Below are 16,450 nucleotides of genomic sequence, written 5' to 3'. Positions count from 1 at the left end.
TGTTTTTCATTTGAAAATATTTTTTCACTTAAATGTTAACTTAGGTGGATTAAAATGTTTTAGAGACTCAAAATGTGAGGAATACAGTTCCTTTCTTGCTTTAGGAATTGTTTCTTGATATGGAAGTAGGTTTTTATCTGGTTCGGAGAATCGTGGCTGCTTTGTCCTCGCCAGCAGGAGTTCATGTTGCTCATTTTGGTGTGGATGTGCATCGAACGCTGGTGGCTGTGACCCCGAAGCCCAGGGAGCAGCCTGAAAGCTTTGGTGGGAACTTTAATTGTGCAGCTTTAACCTGGGGGCAAGTTCTCTCACCACCTCAGTGTTCAGAAAAGACCAAAGCAAATGTAAGTGAGGAAAATGAGGTGTAGGCCACAGCATGCGGGGAGGAGGAAGTAACCTCAGCTGTCCAGATGCCCAGGGAGGGGCGGCCCGGCGCTCCTGTCTGGGAGCACGTGTCCTGGCTGCCGCCTTCCCTCCCTCCCTGAGTTCGTCCATCAGACTCCATCAGGCTCCGAGGTACAGCCTTTTTCTCACTGCTCTGCAGCAGCCCCAGTGACTGTTTTCCTTCTCATCTGTATTTAAGTGCCCACAACTTTGGAGAAAAATGACCTTTGGGGTTGAGGTTTTCTAGTGTTTGGTCTTTGTCCACAGGGGCTTTTTTTTTTTTTTTTTTTAAGGAAACCTCGAAGAGACTCCATCTGCATTTTAAGTTAGAACTATGAGTAAAGGCGTTTCTTTTTTATAGAAAATTGTCCAGATGCCGGGTTATTTTGGGAGGGCAGGGTGGGGGGAGGGTTGATGGTGACAGGAGAAGGGATAAAATAGAAGAGAGGCATTTGGAGGATTTCAGTATGACTTGAAGCTGGCTCTGGCTCCTCATTATTAGTCTTTTGTGAGAGAGACATTTTGGAAAACTTCACAGGAAATTGGTTAAGATCCCTACAAATCACACTATATTGATTCCCTTCTCCTCCCTTCAAGGCTGAGAGGCAGGAGCCCCCTACCCCCTACTCTCCCCCCACCTGATACACACACATTGCTCTTGCTCCATATTTGGCTTCTTCCCCTCTGCTCTTGGTTCCTGTACTTTGCAAGTGGATGGAAAGGCCATTCCCTAGAGAAAGAGCTCACCCTTCCCTCCCCATTCACTTGTCCTGGTACAGGTTCCTCCAAGGGGGAGGGGTCGGGTCAGGCTTTTTAGCGGAGGACCCAGTTGTTGGGTGGTGGTCCGTCTGCCTGTGGCCCCAGTCAGCCCCGCCCCTTTTTCTGTACAGACAGGCAAAGGCGCTGACGCTATTCTTCTACACTGGGAAATGAAATGCAAAACCGACGTTAATGTAACATTATGGTTGAGATTAAATGCACCAAAATCAGGAAATTCAAAGTTATGCTTCTCACAGCAACTATAACTCAGCCTCATCTGGCGTGTGTAGTATTTTGTGTTAGTGTGGATGGTGTTATATGTTAAGACATTAAAGTTAACACCATAAGCAGAGCACAAAATGCTTGAGGGGGCTGAGTTATGATGACTGTGTGAGCCGTAAGTGTTCTTGCATAGGCTCTCGACTCCTGGAATAATTTTTCCCCTGCCCATCAGACCAATTATTGCCTTTCTTATCTCTGCTTTAACACATCTCTTCTTTCAGGGTCACTGTAAGTGAATTCCTCCAGTGGTGGCCAGTGATGGGTGGACATGGGGCAGCCCACTAGGCCCTTTTGTCCTTTTTGTTGCTGCTTCCATAAATGTGGTGCCTCCCCCACCCCTTCCTGAGCCCCCCTCCACAGGCTGCAGTTTCCTGGTGGCCCCTCATAGGGATGGGCCTCCCCTGGCTCTCACTGTGGCTCCCGACTAGTGCTCCCTGAGTGGGACAAGCATTTGCCCCATTTGCCGTGTCCGGAACTTGACCCTGTTGTAACTTCGTGTGAAAGCCAAACGGCCTTTCTTTATTTGGAGCAGACACAGCAATGTAAAAGTAAAATATACATCTCGGGGAGCGGAGCACTCGTGCATGGTGGTGCTGCCGCATGTGTTTGGCACAGCAGGGGTACGATTGAAGTGGGTTTATTTGCTCTATTCAGTCTGCTTCTCTCCCTTCCCCAGGGTTTACACCTTTAAGCTGCCATAGTGTGTAGTTAGGCTATGGAGTTGCCTTGGGGTGGGACCAAGGAACTTTCCTTGGGGAGCGCTGGGTCACTGGTAACAAAGTCACCACGTAATTTAGTGCAAATCAGAAGACATTTCCCCCAGCCTCTTATTGTCCGGTGGCCTCTCCAGGGCTGAGACAGCTGTTGGAATGCAGATTTTGTTAGACACGGAGCTAAGGTTGGTGGTGGGGAAGAGCTCTAAAGAATAGGGCCATTGATAAATGGTGAATGAAATTAGGGACTGTTAAACTAACAGTGACACTGAGCTGCCTTTTAAGGTTTTTGTTGGACATGACAAAACCAACCAGGTCAGTAAAGGAATGGGGAGGACTTCATGGTAGCCACCTTAGAGGCAACGAAAAGGCCTCCTCTTACTCTTTGGATAACAACTTCAAGCTCTATGTGAAATGCTGGGGCATAAAGACAAGAAATGATCCCTACCCTCAAGGAGCTCGTAGTCGAGGAGGGTAGACAGCCACGTAACTGCTGTGAAGCAGCGTGATAAGTACCGTGGCCTGGGTGAGTACTCAGTACAGTGGGCGCATAGAGGAGGGGACTGGTCAGCCCTGCTCACGGGTGGGGGAGGGATTGCACAGCTTCACGTTAAGGGAAAGTCAGGAGGCCGAGAGGGCCAAGTGGGCTGGAGGGCTCTCAGAACTGCTGCAGCAGGAATGAAAGAACGCACTCACAGAGTAAGCCAGGACCAACTGAATGAAGTCTGAAAAACCTGACCTGCATTGCAAGCTTGTTTGTGCGCGAACGTTGAAAATGAGGAAGAGGGAGAATGAAGACTTTGAACCGGGCAATTTTTTTTTTTTTTTTTTTTTTTTTTTTGCCATACCGAGCATCTTGCAGGATCTTAGTTCCCAGACCAGGGATCAAACCCGGGCCCACAGCAGTGAAAGCGCCAAATCCTAACCCCTGGACCACCGGGGAATTCTCAGAACCCAGCAAATTATTTCACTGTTTGGCTAGTAGGATTGTCTATATCGGTGATATGGTATTTCTCACGTTCAAGTAGAACATCTTATTGGGATGCTGCAAGTGAGAGTACAGAGGCTACAAGAGGTTTAAGAGAATTTTAGCCAGTAACGTGTGGGCCAAAAGGGTGAGGATCAAGATAGAAATATGTGAGCTGAGGCCCTGAGGCGTTGTCAGGGAGCTGCCCCTGAAGGTAGCACTGGGCTGGGCTGCGAGGTCTCCAGGGAGAGGCAAGGGCTAGGGAATGATACGACAACCGCTCCGCCCACCAAGTACTGGCAGTTTGGATCTGGATCTGCTAGGCATCCCTTGGGAAGACCTCCTTCCGTAGATCAGGGAGGTTTATACCCTTCAAACAGATAAACGGCCTGCTGACTAACATTGAGAAACAGAAGGAAGGAGGGAAGGATTAATGAAGAGGCAGGAGAGCCTGGATGAGAAGAGATTTGCTACAGTGGAGGTGACCAGAGGGGGTGGGAGGTGGGGAGGAGCTCTCCCTCGGAGCAGCAGCAACAGGTAACACAGCCACAGAAAGAAAACCAGTTAGGTCGGGAAGGGAGGAGGGGGAGTGCAATCCAGAGGAGCATTTAGGGTTGGTCCGTGGGCTTTACTTCTGCCCCCATCCTGTTTTGTTTTTCCTCTCCCCTCTGTTGATTACATTTCTTACTTTGTAGACTGAAATCAGTTGTCTGACATGAGGAAACTGATGTTAGGAGATGCTTCTTCCATCTCTGTGTCTTGTTGGGAAAAAGGATCCTGCATCATTTTGATTAAGATGCCATTGGAATGATTATTTTTTATTCCCTTATCCTGGGTGTTCACAATCCTTAAAAAGCCCCCACAGTCATGCGTTTATGTGATGAGGTTTGAGCCCTAGCTGTGAAAACTGAGTCATTGCCTAAAAGCCTGAAACAAGAGTGTTCCCAGATTGACACCAGCCCCCCAGCCTGGCAGGTCTGCAGCAGAAGGGTGAGCAGGCTAGGACAGGCAGAGAAGGTTTGTGTGTGTTGAGTGCTACCACAGGCAAAGCCCGATTAGGTGCTGGGAGAATCAGAAAGGAGGGAGGTAGACTCTGGAGGGGGAGTCAAACATCAGGGAAGCTCCTAAGCTGAAGTGAAGATGCCTTGGAACGGGCTGCTGTTTAGGCCCTGCCCCTGCCTGTAGCTGGCCAGTGGGAGATCTTGGTCCGTGGTAGCAAACGTCTGTTGTATGGGCTCCACTTCTGTTCCAGTGCTATGGTCTAGTGCTGGGGAGGCCCTTCCAGCCAAGGGCTCGTCTGAAGGCTAAATGCTGGCAGAGGCTCTCACTGGAAGATGCCAATGTTGCTGAAAGGAGAGGAAGTGCAGAGTCCACGGTAAGGTTGGGGGCAAAATTGGCGTCCCAGAAAAGGAAGTGTGAATGTATTGTTGAGTGGAAGAGACGAAACAGAAATAGATATCATAAGCCAGAGTTCATGGGAATGGAGGGAAAAGTGTTCAAGGGGTTAAACATGGGCAGAGGGAAACTGGTTAGGAGGCATTACTTGAAAGTGGGTTAGTGGGTTGGACTAAGATGGTGATGGTGGGAATGGAGAGGAGTTACGTGTTGTAGCCCTTAGATGTGCTGGGAAAGAAACAAGCTTGAGAACTGTGCTCTTAAGTAGCTCATAGCTTTTTTGGGTACTCGTGGGCTCTGGTAGTCAGTGGCGCTAAGAGATTTGGTAAGCAGTGGAGAGCGAAACCTATGGTTGTCGTAAGTGAAGTGCTCTGCACTGAAGGTCCATGTCGGGTACACCTGACATAGGTCAGCTCCTTAGTGGTGATGTAGGCCGTTACTCTTCTAGGGTCTGTTTGATGAACTGTTTGGCCATTGGCCTTTGGGAGGTAGGTGGTGATGGTTGGGTAGATAGGACGATAACTGGCTGAAAAACTTGGAATCTTGCTCTCCACAAGTGTGATACAAACTGAGGGCCATGGTTTGAGATTGTGATGTCTGAAATGGAGTCCAGGGACTCTGTATTTTTCACTGTCCACCCCCACCCCACCCCACCCCCAGCACTCGCAGATGTGAATGAAATGCCAACTGCTCAGCTGAAAGGGATTGGTAGTTAGTTGGGGATGGAGGAGGCTGGGACTGATGAGTGGGAGGAAACATGCCATTTTGATAAGGTCTGCTTTCACTAGAGAGGTCACATGACTAGAGGGACAGTGCTAGGGGAAGGCCTTAAAGGAAGTTCATGGTGATGGTGTGGAGTGTGGTGAGGCATCTACAGCTTGGGGCCTCAGGATGTCGTAGGAATTGCTGTGATCCCGCTCTGCACCCGTGGCCAGTGTTAGGCCTTTCTCAGGACCAGGGGCAGAAAAATAGCTCCTGGCTTATGTCTGTAATGAGAGGTCTTCCTAGGAGACCTAGGTATCCAATCCTGCTTTTTGGTTCATTTGTACAGAAGGAAGGTGTTTTTTTGGAGAGAATAGTATGACGAGTGCTCTGTTGGGTAGCTGATGCCCTGGGTCTTGACCGCATTCTTAAAGGGAGCAGGCATTGCCGTGGCAGGAAGACCTCTTGCTGGCTTCCTAACAGAGATGTGTCAACTTGCTCTACAAAGTTCTGGGATGTGAGATGCCAGCTTTTCCTCCCCTGGATCTTGGCGGCCAGGAGAATGAAATGTCTGATGGCAGGAGCCGGGAGTGGTTGGCAGATCTAAAGGGCTCACTCAAGGGGCTTGAAAGTGGGCCAAGCAAGGGTTTGTTCTGAGAGAAGAGCTGAGAACCTTGTGCTCTGATTCTCACTCGTCAGTATCTCTGTGATAAGGCGCTAGTCACACAGATGTTCTAGATTACACCTTTGCTATTCAAAGTGTGGTCCGAGAACCAACAGCATCCCCAGGGATGCATCCCTGGGAGCTTGTTAGAAACACAGAATATCAGGCCCTACTCCAGCGCTAAATGGGATCTGTAATTTGACAAGATCTTCAGGTAATTTGAAGTCTGAGAAGCACTGCTCTACTCTAGACCAGTGGTTCTCAAGCTTCAGCAAGTATCAGTATCAGCTGGAAGCCTTTTAAAACACACTGCTGTGCCCACACTCAGGGTTTCTGATTCAGAAAGTCTGGGGTGGAGGCCAGGAATCTGCATTTCTCATAAGTTCCCAGGAGATGGGATGCTGCCCGTAAGGGACCATGCTTTAAACCACTGACCACCTTAGCTTTCTCGTGTATAAAATCGGGCAGTGATACCTGCCTTTCTTACAGAGATGTGGGTTCCGATGAGCCAGTGTGAGAGAGAAGTGTTCAGGCAGTGTGGGCAAGATGTCAGTCTTTGTTGTTCGCTTACTGGTCAGTGATTTTGAAAATCTGCCGTCATGGCAGCACAGTTGTTTCCCTGTCCTGGCTTCTAGCCGTCAGGTACACACAGAGAGCAGGGAATCTATGAAGCATCCCAGGGGGATTCAGTCTTCTGTGAAGAGACCAGCAGCCCCTGGGGCTGTGGATGGGGACTACTGAGCAAGGCTTCCTAAAGCCCAGCCAGCCTCTCTGGGCTCCTCTCCAGGTTGCCTGACCAGAACCCGCTGTCTGCCTGAGTGGGCCTGGTCTGTCTTGATCACCTGTTACTCACCCCCACCTCTTCACCCCTGGCTAGTGGATCTTCAGTGCGGTATTTGCACTGATTGGAAAAATGGTCTTTGTCCAACCAAGCCTCTGATTCATCTTGTGATCCTGAGCGTGTTACATAACTTTCCCCACCCTATTGAGTGATTAACTGAACAGGCTTTGGCTGCATGTGCCCTGGTCCCAGAATGTGGACTCTCAACCTCCAAAGTGAGGGGGAACTCAGGTAGAGGCTGTTCTAATGAGAAGCAATGGGCTCCTAACCACTGGACTGGATCCTCTGGATCTGAGTCTGGTCTCTACCACCTACTAGCAGTATGACTCGCCTTGAGCAAGTTACTTGTACTCTTTATGCCTCAGTTGCCTTATTGGCAAAATGGGATTAATAATAGTATCAATCTTATAGGACTATTGGGAGGATAAAATGTAAGAGCTTAGAACAGTGCCTGGCATGTAATAGCTATATGTATCAGCTCTTGTTAGTAGAATTACTACTAGTATTATTTTGACTCATGGCCTCATGGTGAGCTTTTGGGATACAGCAGGTGGCTGGGAGGCAGGCCCTGCTTCTCTGGGGAGCATAAAGGGAGCCTGCAGGCCCTCTATCAGCATGTCGATGGGAACGCAGCACTATCCAAAGAGATTTTTTCCTTCCACTGGGATGGTAAGTTGGACTTCCCACCCTTCCACTTCCCTGCCCTCCTATAGTGCTGCCTCTGGGGAACCTCTCCTGCACAGAACCTGAGATTTGTTTAAATAAATTCCATGACAAATGTATGTAAACAGATAGCTACAAAGAAATCATTTGGTTGTTTGCTGCCCTGAAGGGTCAGCTTCACAGAGGCCACTAATATCAGAAGATATTTACAGTTGAGTATCTAGAAGTGTTTGAACTGAGGCTGATTCGGAGTCATGTGCGTGTAGAGGTAGACGCAGGCTCGTACACCCCTCGGTGAGGATGCAGTTTCTAAGACTTTTGGTCTCCTTCATTTATTGGTATTATATATTTTTTTAAAATTCAGATTTCAGTAAAAGTAAATTATAATTCACTCTGCACCCCCCCCCCATAAAGAATAGCAGTGTCTATTTTCAGCCTCTTTTCTACATTTTAATTGCTCTGGGGTCTATGGGAATGGGTGAAGACGGACACGTAGGTGAAAAATCAGCCTTTTAAAGCTCCAATTTTTTACCCTTCCTTGTCCTGAAACTTCGAGCATCAGCTCTCATCTGTCAAAGTGTAAATCAGCAATTAAAACCCAAACAGCCAAATGCCAAAGATGACCCGAAGCACAAAGCAACTGACAAACAAGTCTGGACAAATCGACGGGTAATTTATAAGCTTTGCCCTAAAATCTAATTATTTGGCAATTCGAATTTGCAGCCAGCCAGGGCTCGGCAATAAATTTAACCCGCCATAAATTATTTAGGAGCAGGCTGTGGTGTAAATCAAAACCACGAGTGTTTGTTTAAGAAATAAGCTCCTTGTGCATAAAATGTCTTTTTTTTTTTTTCCAAAGGAGAAACTGTTAAGCAAACCATGTTCCCTCCATTGCCCAGTGCAGCCCTCACTTCTCCCTCTCAACTTCCCCTCTTCCCTGTGGCCAAGAGCCTCTTTGATCCCTTGGAGAAAGGGCCTGCCTTTGCATGGAACTTTTATCCAAAAGTCATTGTCTGGATAAAACCCGTGTTTTCACCAGGTACTGCTTTTTCTGCCTTGCCGTGTGATAATGTTGCTTTTGGATTTTATCAAACCTTTCTCTGCAGGGGTGCACCGTTTTTGGACTAAGAGTCAGTGGATGTAGAGAAGGGATAGATTAGTTGTTACCGTCTCTAAATTGAGGGAATGTCAGTTCCTAGGCTGAGAGAGGGGAGCCATGAAGAATGATCTGCCCATTTTAGACAGGACCGTAGAAACATCGGCTCAGGCAAAGAAGAATCTGTGCTTTGGAGAAAAGGTCTGTAAGAATGCTACACTGTTAAACCCTCTGGCCCATTGTCAAGAAATGCCTAACCCAAGTCCCTTCTGCTTAAAATCCTTTTGTTGTTGTTGTTGTATCTTCGAATATAATCTTATCACTGCAGACACTTTAGCTTAAGGGAGTCTGAATACATCGAAAGCGACCTACACATTTATTTCTTGTAGTCTACTGATCGTGCGTGTGAAATTTCATTTGAAATGCTGTTGCAGTTTTGTCCTTATTTTATCAAGAGAATCACTGGGGTTCCTACTTGAGCAATTTTAAAAAGTAGCTGCATCTGAAATCTCTGCTCCAACTGAAACTTCTACTCACTTAAAAAGGTAAAAGAATATTTGCTTGGTGCTTCCTTTTAATCTCTCTGTCTTCCCTTCCCTTTCAAAACAAATTTGCAGCTAGCATTTTATTGATTGAGACAGCAGATACAATAGGTTTAGAACCATGGATACTTTGAAAAATCCGAGTTCCAAGGCTTTTGTGCTTAGTTATCAAGTTGTGGCCACTTCCCATCAACCATCAGCAGACCAGCTTTTTGTGGTTATGGTGCTCTACCCTTGGACAACCTAGTAGTGCAGGTAGTGGTGGATGGTGTAGGGTGACCAAGCTATCCCAATTTTAGCAAATTCCTGCTCCAGGAAACTGTGGTCCCAGGCAAACAGAAAACTGGGATGTTGGTGGTTTGTAGCAGTTGAGGGAGGATGGGAGACCACTTAGAGATGAGAGGCAGAAAGTAGAAAGTATCAATACTTTGGAGCGATGTATATCTGCATTTGAATCCTGGCTCTACCACCAACCATCACTTCACCTCTCTGGTCCTGTGGAGAACTCTGGGAAAACAGAGAATTTTCTGTTAGAGCCATGCGCTTGGCTTCTGTCTTGCTATTTATTTATCAGCCCCTTCATGTGTTTACTCACCAAAAGCAGAGAATGAGGTCTGTGTGCTGGAACAGACCTGGGTGCTAGAGATGCATACTGAAGGCTCACAGTTCTGCCCTCTCTGAGCCCAGAGCTCAGCGTCATCTGTGCCCCTGCAGCCATAGTGGAGACTCTTCAGTAGCAATCCTGCAGGACTTTCTGCCAGGATGGTCCACATTCATCGCTCTTTTAACACGAGAACAGCCTTTCTTCTTGGGAGATAGAAGTCTGAGCTCCTTAAAGACAGCCTTTCAGACTAAAAGAATCAGATCTTTCTTGACCCTTCAGATTTTGAAAGCTGTTAGTCCTACTCTCTTTAAGTCTCATTTTCCCTATTTGGAGTCCCAGCTCTGTCCCTTACTAGCAGTGTAACCTTGAGCAAGTGACAACTGCTTTTTGGGCCTTAGTTCTGTAAAACAGGGATAATAGTGATTCCCATCTCATGAGTTGTTAGGTAGATTCAGTGCGGTCATTCCTATTGAGCGTTTAGCAGAGTGTCTGCCACATAGTTAACCATAAATGGAAAGAATGCAATGATTCCATTTTGCGTGTGTCTCCGAGGGTCTTGGGGCCAGCTCCTCTCTACCCCGTGCCCAGACTCTGAGCACCTCAGACAGAGGAGCCACATCTCATTGTGTTTGCCTCCGTGTCCACACCCAGCCCCTGCCTGGTAGATAGTAGGTGCTTAATAGTATTGGTTTATGACCTGATGGTGATGACGATATGGCTTATCTTCCAGGATTAAAAAGGGTAAAATAAGAAAATACATTTGGAAGCACACTGTAATAAAAAGCATAACACTGGGTATGTCGTTCCACTAAGATATTTATCATAGTGCATTGTTCATCACTTGCTCACGTATCTTTTCTGCCCTCTAGTTCGTGTACTTCTCCAAAGCAGACTACATCTTATCTCTGAATACCACTCCAATACCTGTCCAGTGTCCTACACAGAGTAGATGCTCAGGTAGTTTAATTGAATGCAAATGTCATACAAAAGTAAGGAATTGAGAAATTCCTTGAGAAAGAGGGCTGGTAAATACAAACCAGTTCTTCTTTCCCTCATGGTGCTACCTTTACACAAGCAGACACTCAAATGTTCCTTTAAAAAAACTTCTTCCCAGGGGAATGAGGAAATAGAAGGAGGGCAAAGGAGGAAGGGCAGAAATAACAGTTTCATGATCCGAGCACCTGTCCCTAGAAGCTGGCACTTAGGGCACATCTGCACAAGCTCTTGGGTGGAATTAATGTGATCAGCTTAGAGCTTTGGGGTTCCCGCCCTGATACATTATCAGCTGAAAACTGTTGAAGTGTTTGGCATACCCAAGGTGTATTGGCTGCAGAGTTTTGTCAACTGGTACAGATTGGGGCTCCTCTCCTATGAATGGGCTGTTGGGGCCAGTGTTTTGAGGCTCTGGCCTTGTCTGGGCAATATGGGAAGGTTAGAAGTATCTAAGTGAGGTCCTTACTCTTCTGACTCCCCAAAGGGTCATCTATCAAAAGTTCCTCTTTTCCATCCTCAGTGGCTCAAAAGAATATGCCAGTGTGTAAGGTCATTGTTACAACAGCTGATGGTGGTGCTGAGGAAGGGCCCCTGCAAAGTCATGTTCTGAGATTGGCCCTGTTCTTGGTCTTGGAGGGAAGGCTTGGCTGATGGGCATGCAACATTGGAGAGGTGTTCAGGACAGGTCCAATTTGCTGTGTTCTGGCCCCCAGGCATTTCAGGGGTCACTCCTCTTCACATGGAGCCGAGGCTGGCTTATTCCCCCTCTCTGGGAGGGTCATACTTAGTGTGAGCACTTAGGTTGGCTCCATTTCCCCAGGGGTGAGGAAGCCAGCAGCAGGAAAGATTGAGCTGCAGCAGGGAAACCCAAAGGCCAAGTTTTAAGAGTATCTGTTGGGGATGCTGACTTGGTGCTGGTCGGAGTGGGAGCTGAAGCGCTTACTATTTTACAATAAATACTAATAAAATTCTAGATCTATAATAACATTTCAGATCTCTAAAACCATGTGCTTGTAAAAAAGTGGAAAGAGATCAACTTTAAGCCATAAATTCTTGGTAATAGAGGGGTTTTTTTCTATTTATGTTTGATAGATATTTTTGTTTCCAGAGGAATGTCAACTCCTAATTTCATAATGTATCGTGGACTTAAGAAAATTGAATTTAATAAAAGCCAGAGATGAATGGCATCCTTAAAGGTCCCAACACTTGTCTTTATTAGCAGGACAAACTGCAGGTCTCCAAACACTGCTTCTCTCCAAATGAAAGTTTAAATGAAAAGTACAGTTGTGTCACAGGTTAAATTTCATTGCGGGCCCAGCTAACATTGTTAGTGAGGAGCTGGCTGTATTTGTTTCCTTAGACGCCAGGGCAGCCAAACTCACCAGGCTACGGAGGTCTTTCTGTTGGGGAAGTGTTTCTCCTACTTAGCGGTAGAGGGAGGGTATATCAGAAATGAGCCTGACTCAGATGAGCCCCACCTCAGTGTTAGCACTTGGAAATCTTGGGTATCTGATTTCAAAATACACATTGAGGAACCAGTGTGTATTTTGTGTGTGTGTGCCTCAGTTCTGTTTTTCAGAGCCAAACTCTCCTCTCTGGCCTACTTCCTAGTGCGGTGGGAGGAGAAGCATCACCTAGTTTAAGCAGCAGGCTGGGCTTCCTCTCTGTTCCCTTCTGCCTCCGTCTTGCAGTCTTTCCGCCCTTCCTATCTCTGGGGGCTCCTGTCAGCTTCCCCATCTTTGGGGGCACTCCGGGGAGACCAGTCAACCAGAACCTTTGAATTTCTCAGTCATGAAATCTGGCTGCCTTGATTTGTTCTTCAGTCCTGCTGTGATGTGTTGGATAAAGATGCTTTAAAAATGAGGCCAACAGAGCAGGTATGTTTGGTGGGGAGACGTCAGGCTGCCGTGGAATATCAGGGAGGTGGGCTGTTTCTCCTTCTTTCTCCCCGCTCTTCCATTTCCTGAGTGCAGTCGGGTGTCAACGGCTTCTGTGTTGCTTCTTCGGGCTGTCCCTGGAGAGAAGCAATTTGCCTTGATTTTAGTGATACTGGAAAGGTCCGCACCAGAACGGGGGACCTGGGGTAGGGATGCCACTGGGGCTGACTGTGGTGGCCACTGAGTGGGCAAAGCCCCCCTCCTCTCTCTGCAGTGGAGGCCTTTTTCACATGCTAATTTTACTCGGAGGATTTTGTTTTTATTTATTTATTTTTATTATTTCCTATTTGTCTCTTCCAGATGTTTTCAGGGCAGTTTTTTTGTGTTGTAAACTAATTCCATTCATGTTTTAAAAATTTATGAAAGCGCTAATAAAAATGTCAAAGTGGTAAAAATGTTAGCTTTTCCTCTGCTTTGATTAAATTTTGCAAACTGTTTTTGAATATTAAAAAGCACTCATTTTTTTTATTCTCTCTCCTGGCTTTCCCTCTTCTCTCCAGCGTGTGTGTGCTCTCTCCGGCCCTCTCCCCCCCTCTGGCGTGTTCCTCCCTTCCCAGCAGCGATGTATGAGGCGGGCTGCACAGCCGGCGTGCTGCAAGCCTGTTTGCACACCAGGACCTTGGTGCTGTGCATCTCTATTAAATAACGGAGACAAATTAATCTTAGAGACACCAAACAAATTGTCACTCCTCCTCCTTCTCTTCCATTACGTTCCAGTGGACTGGGAAGGGCTGGCTAAGTGATTGGGTTGGGGTGGGGGGGAGAAGCTGAGGGGTGGGCGTACTGCCTGAAAGAAAGGTGGGAGGGCACTAACTCTTATTACTCTTATTCAGTTTTCTCCTTCTCTTCAGTATCCCCTTTGGCCCCTTTGGCTTTATTTATTATTTATCTTTTTTTTTTCCTTTTGTAAAAACTAATGAAACTCATCGGCTCTGTTTAAACTTCATATATGGAAGTCTGTGCATTAGTCTGATGGCTGGTTATTTATGTGACTGGAGACCCAGGCCCATTCCAGCGCAGGGACCTGGGCAAGAGGAAGGGGGTCCTACTTTTAGGAGCTCGAGTGAGCAAGCCTCTGCTAGAGAACCAGTTGGGGAAATCAGAGCAGATGTTCCCACTGTCTTCTCTCCCCTTTCCAGAGACAGTGGGAGTGGTATATGAGTCGAGTCCCTGGAACCTGTGAGGATGTTACCAGCGGGAGGGTTAGGATTATAACTGAGCTGGCACCATCTCACTCAGTCTTGGGTTTGACCTGGCAGGAGCTAATGAGTCCAAACCACTCCCCCATTCTTGATTCTGAGTTATTTGAAATGCTTAGTTAAAAAAAACTCATTCCTCCTTTTCTGTGCCTTTGCCGTTCCAGGAAATCATCGAGTTCCCCATCCTGAAGCTAAATGGCCGGACCATGGAGATTGAGTCTACCTTTCACATGTATGTCCAGCCCGTAGTCCATCCACAGCTTACTCCCTTCTGTACAGAGGTAAGGGCCCTGGCTGGGCAGCAGGGGTTGCTGGGACGGGAGCTTGGGGATCACTGGTGCTCTATACGGGCTGCTTAGGGAAAGCTTAGGTCTTTTCAGTGGTTAAGGCAGGTGTGCATTGGACCCAGTCAGCTTTTTACAAAGCCTGCCACTCCCCTTGGACCAGTGTGGTCATTAGGGGACCCAGGGAGAGCAGTGGCACAATCTGCCCCAGCTTCCCCAACATCTTCCCTTCCTTGTCATCCCTCCCCTTCTTGGTGACCAGGCACTTGGAGTTTAGGAGCAGGATGGTGCCTCTGGGGTTCAGCTTCTTTTCAGCTCCATTTCCCTTAGGGCCCTTGGCTAGAGGTGAAGGTTTCAGCTTCTTGGAAGCAGAGGTTATGTTCAGGCTTTCTTAGCTTTCTGGTGATGTTTTTCTGTGCTTGAGCAAAGTGGTCCTATGTGAAGCATTGGCTGAATTTGTGGGAAGCACAGCGCTATCACTGAGGAAAGACAAGAGCAGTCCAAGTGGGGTATGAGGACAGCCTGGCTGAGGCTGAAATGTCCTTATCCTTATCCTAGGCTGGTTCTGTACCCGGCCACCTTGCCAACAGGTCAGTATGGCCCCATTTCACTGATTGTGAAACTGGGACTAACTGAGATCTTGATGCTTGCTGGAGACTCAAAGAGCCATCGGCAGAGAGGAGGTGCCCCTGAAGAGTTTGACTCCCAGGACTGTATGGAGAGGCCTTCTATGGCTGCTTTTCCCTGTGGTGCATCGTGTTATTTACTCTGTGGTAGCCACAGGCTGTGTGGTGGAATCACCGGTCAAGTGTGTGTGGTAGAGGTGATGGGAAAACATGAGCGTTTTTGGAATCTTAAGCATTTGGGGTGAGAGTACATTAGAGACTTTGTGCCTTCATTTAGAGACCTACTTTCTCCATATGAACGAAACAGGAGGAAAGAAGTTCTTGAGTAATCCCAAAACAATCCCTTTGGTGTGGAAGGGGCTGGGGAAGGGCCTGCGTGCACTGCTGGGGGGGCTCAGTGGGCTCTGAGACTGACTTAGCCCAAATATGAGTCTTAAGGGTCTCTCCAGGGCTGGATGCCAGTGACCCAGGTGGGCCTTTTGTTGTAGGCATCCATCTGCCAAGGTGTCTAGTCTCTCAAGCCTTTTGTTGTTCCAACCAATGATGTTGAGGCTCTTGCTTCCTGTGGGGTCAACTGTTTTTCCCCCTCTTTCCCCTGGGAATTACCTATACCACTAGGGCGTGCTAATCTGTCCTGTTTGCCCCTTTTGAAAAAAATCATCATTTTAATGATGATGAAAATCCCCTTCCTTATGGGAAGGGAAGGGAAGACTTTCCTTAAACCAGCCGGATACCTGAGCCCTCCACTGGCCTGAAAGTGTAATGTCCTCTTATCCTTTTCTTCCTCCTCCTCTGTGGCCTCCCCCTTGGGGGCTCCAGTTCCAGCTCGCTGCCTGGCATAGACAGGCAGGCCTAAATTTGGGGAAGTTGCTACTTGTTTAGGAATGGAACAGAGCACTGCTGGAACTCAGCCCTGGGCAGGAATGGATGATTGAGAATATTGGGAAAAGGGTTTTTTTCAGAGCAGGGCTGCTGCTGCTTCTCTTTGGGGAAGGGGAGGAGGGATTGTGAGACTTTTTTTTTTTTTTTTTTAATTAATTTATTTATTTATTTATTTTTGGCTGCGTTGGGTCTTTGTTGCTGTGTGCGGGCTTTCTTTAGTTGCAGCAAGCGGGGCGTTGCGGTGGCTTCTCTTGTTGCAGAGCACGGGCTCTAGGTGTGCGGGCTTCAGTAGTTGTGGCACATGGGCTCAGTAGTTGTGGCTCACGGGCTCTAGAGTACAGGCTCAGTAGTTGTGGCGCACGGGCTTAGTTGCTCTGCACGGGCTTAGTTGCTCTGCGGCATGTGAGATATTCCCGGACCAGGGCTCGAACCTGTGTCTCCTGCATTGGCAGGCGGATTCTTAACCACTGCGCCACCAGGGAAGTCCCGATTGTGAGACTTTGATGAAAGATGTTTCCTTTTTGTAGAAAGTTTCACCCAAGGACACACATACATAATTTGGAGGGTAGTAGGCTTGGTGGTGTGGGATCCTCATTACGAAGCCTGCTCTGAAGTGAGGCTGTGGCTGTGCTGTAGGTATGGATTCTGCCATTTTGTCTCAGGCTTCCAGAGCTCAGAACTCTCCCTGGCCTGGTCCCTGCCTTTGCATCCAGCCTCAGATCTCCCTGCTTCGTCTCCCCCTCACTTCCCTCGGTCTACCTCTGCACGCGATGGTCTTTCTGCCTCTGTGTTGCGCCCACCCTCCTACTTGTCCTCCAGCACCCTGCTCAGGGTCACCTTCTCTGGGAAGCCTTCCTTGAGCCCAGGCTGGGCTGTGCTCACCCCAGCGTAGCACCAATCAGATACATTATACTGCA

General features: G+C 47.8%; 1 protein-coding gene across 10 annotated transcripts in view; it reads left to right on the top strand.

The window, feature by feature from the left end:
* Positions 1-16,450, top strand: part of ERI3 (ERI1 exoribonuclease family member 3) — a 128,905-nt gene that overhangs the window by 19,208 nt on the left and 93,247 nt on the right. For all 10 annotated transcript variants that reach the window (XR_009008841.1, XM_057549981.1, XM_057550012.1 and 7 more), the window contains one exon: positions 13,906-14,022. Coding sequence is in view for 9 of the 10 variants with exons in the window: in XM_057549981.1 (XP_057405964.1) it covers positions 13,906-14,022 (117 nt within the window). In the remaining variant the exon portion in view is untranslated. The remainder of the gene's footprint in view (positions 1-13,905; positions 14,023-16,450) is intronic.

Source organism: Balaenoptera acutorostrata, chromosome 1, assembly GCF_949987535.1.
Source record: "Balaenoptera acutorostrata chromosome 1, mBalAcu1.1, whole genome shotgun sequence".
Taxonomy (NCBI): Eukaryota; Metazoa; Chordata; class Mammalia; order Artiodactyla; family Balaenopteridae; genus Balaenoptera; species Balaenoptera acutorostrata.
This window is presented reverse-complemented; position numbering and strand designations above follow the sequence as displayed.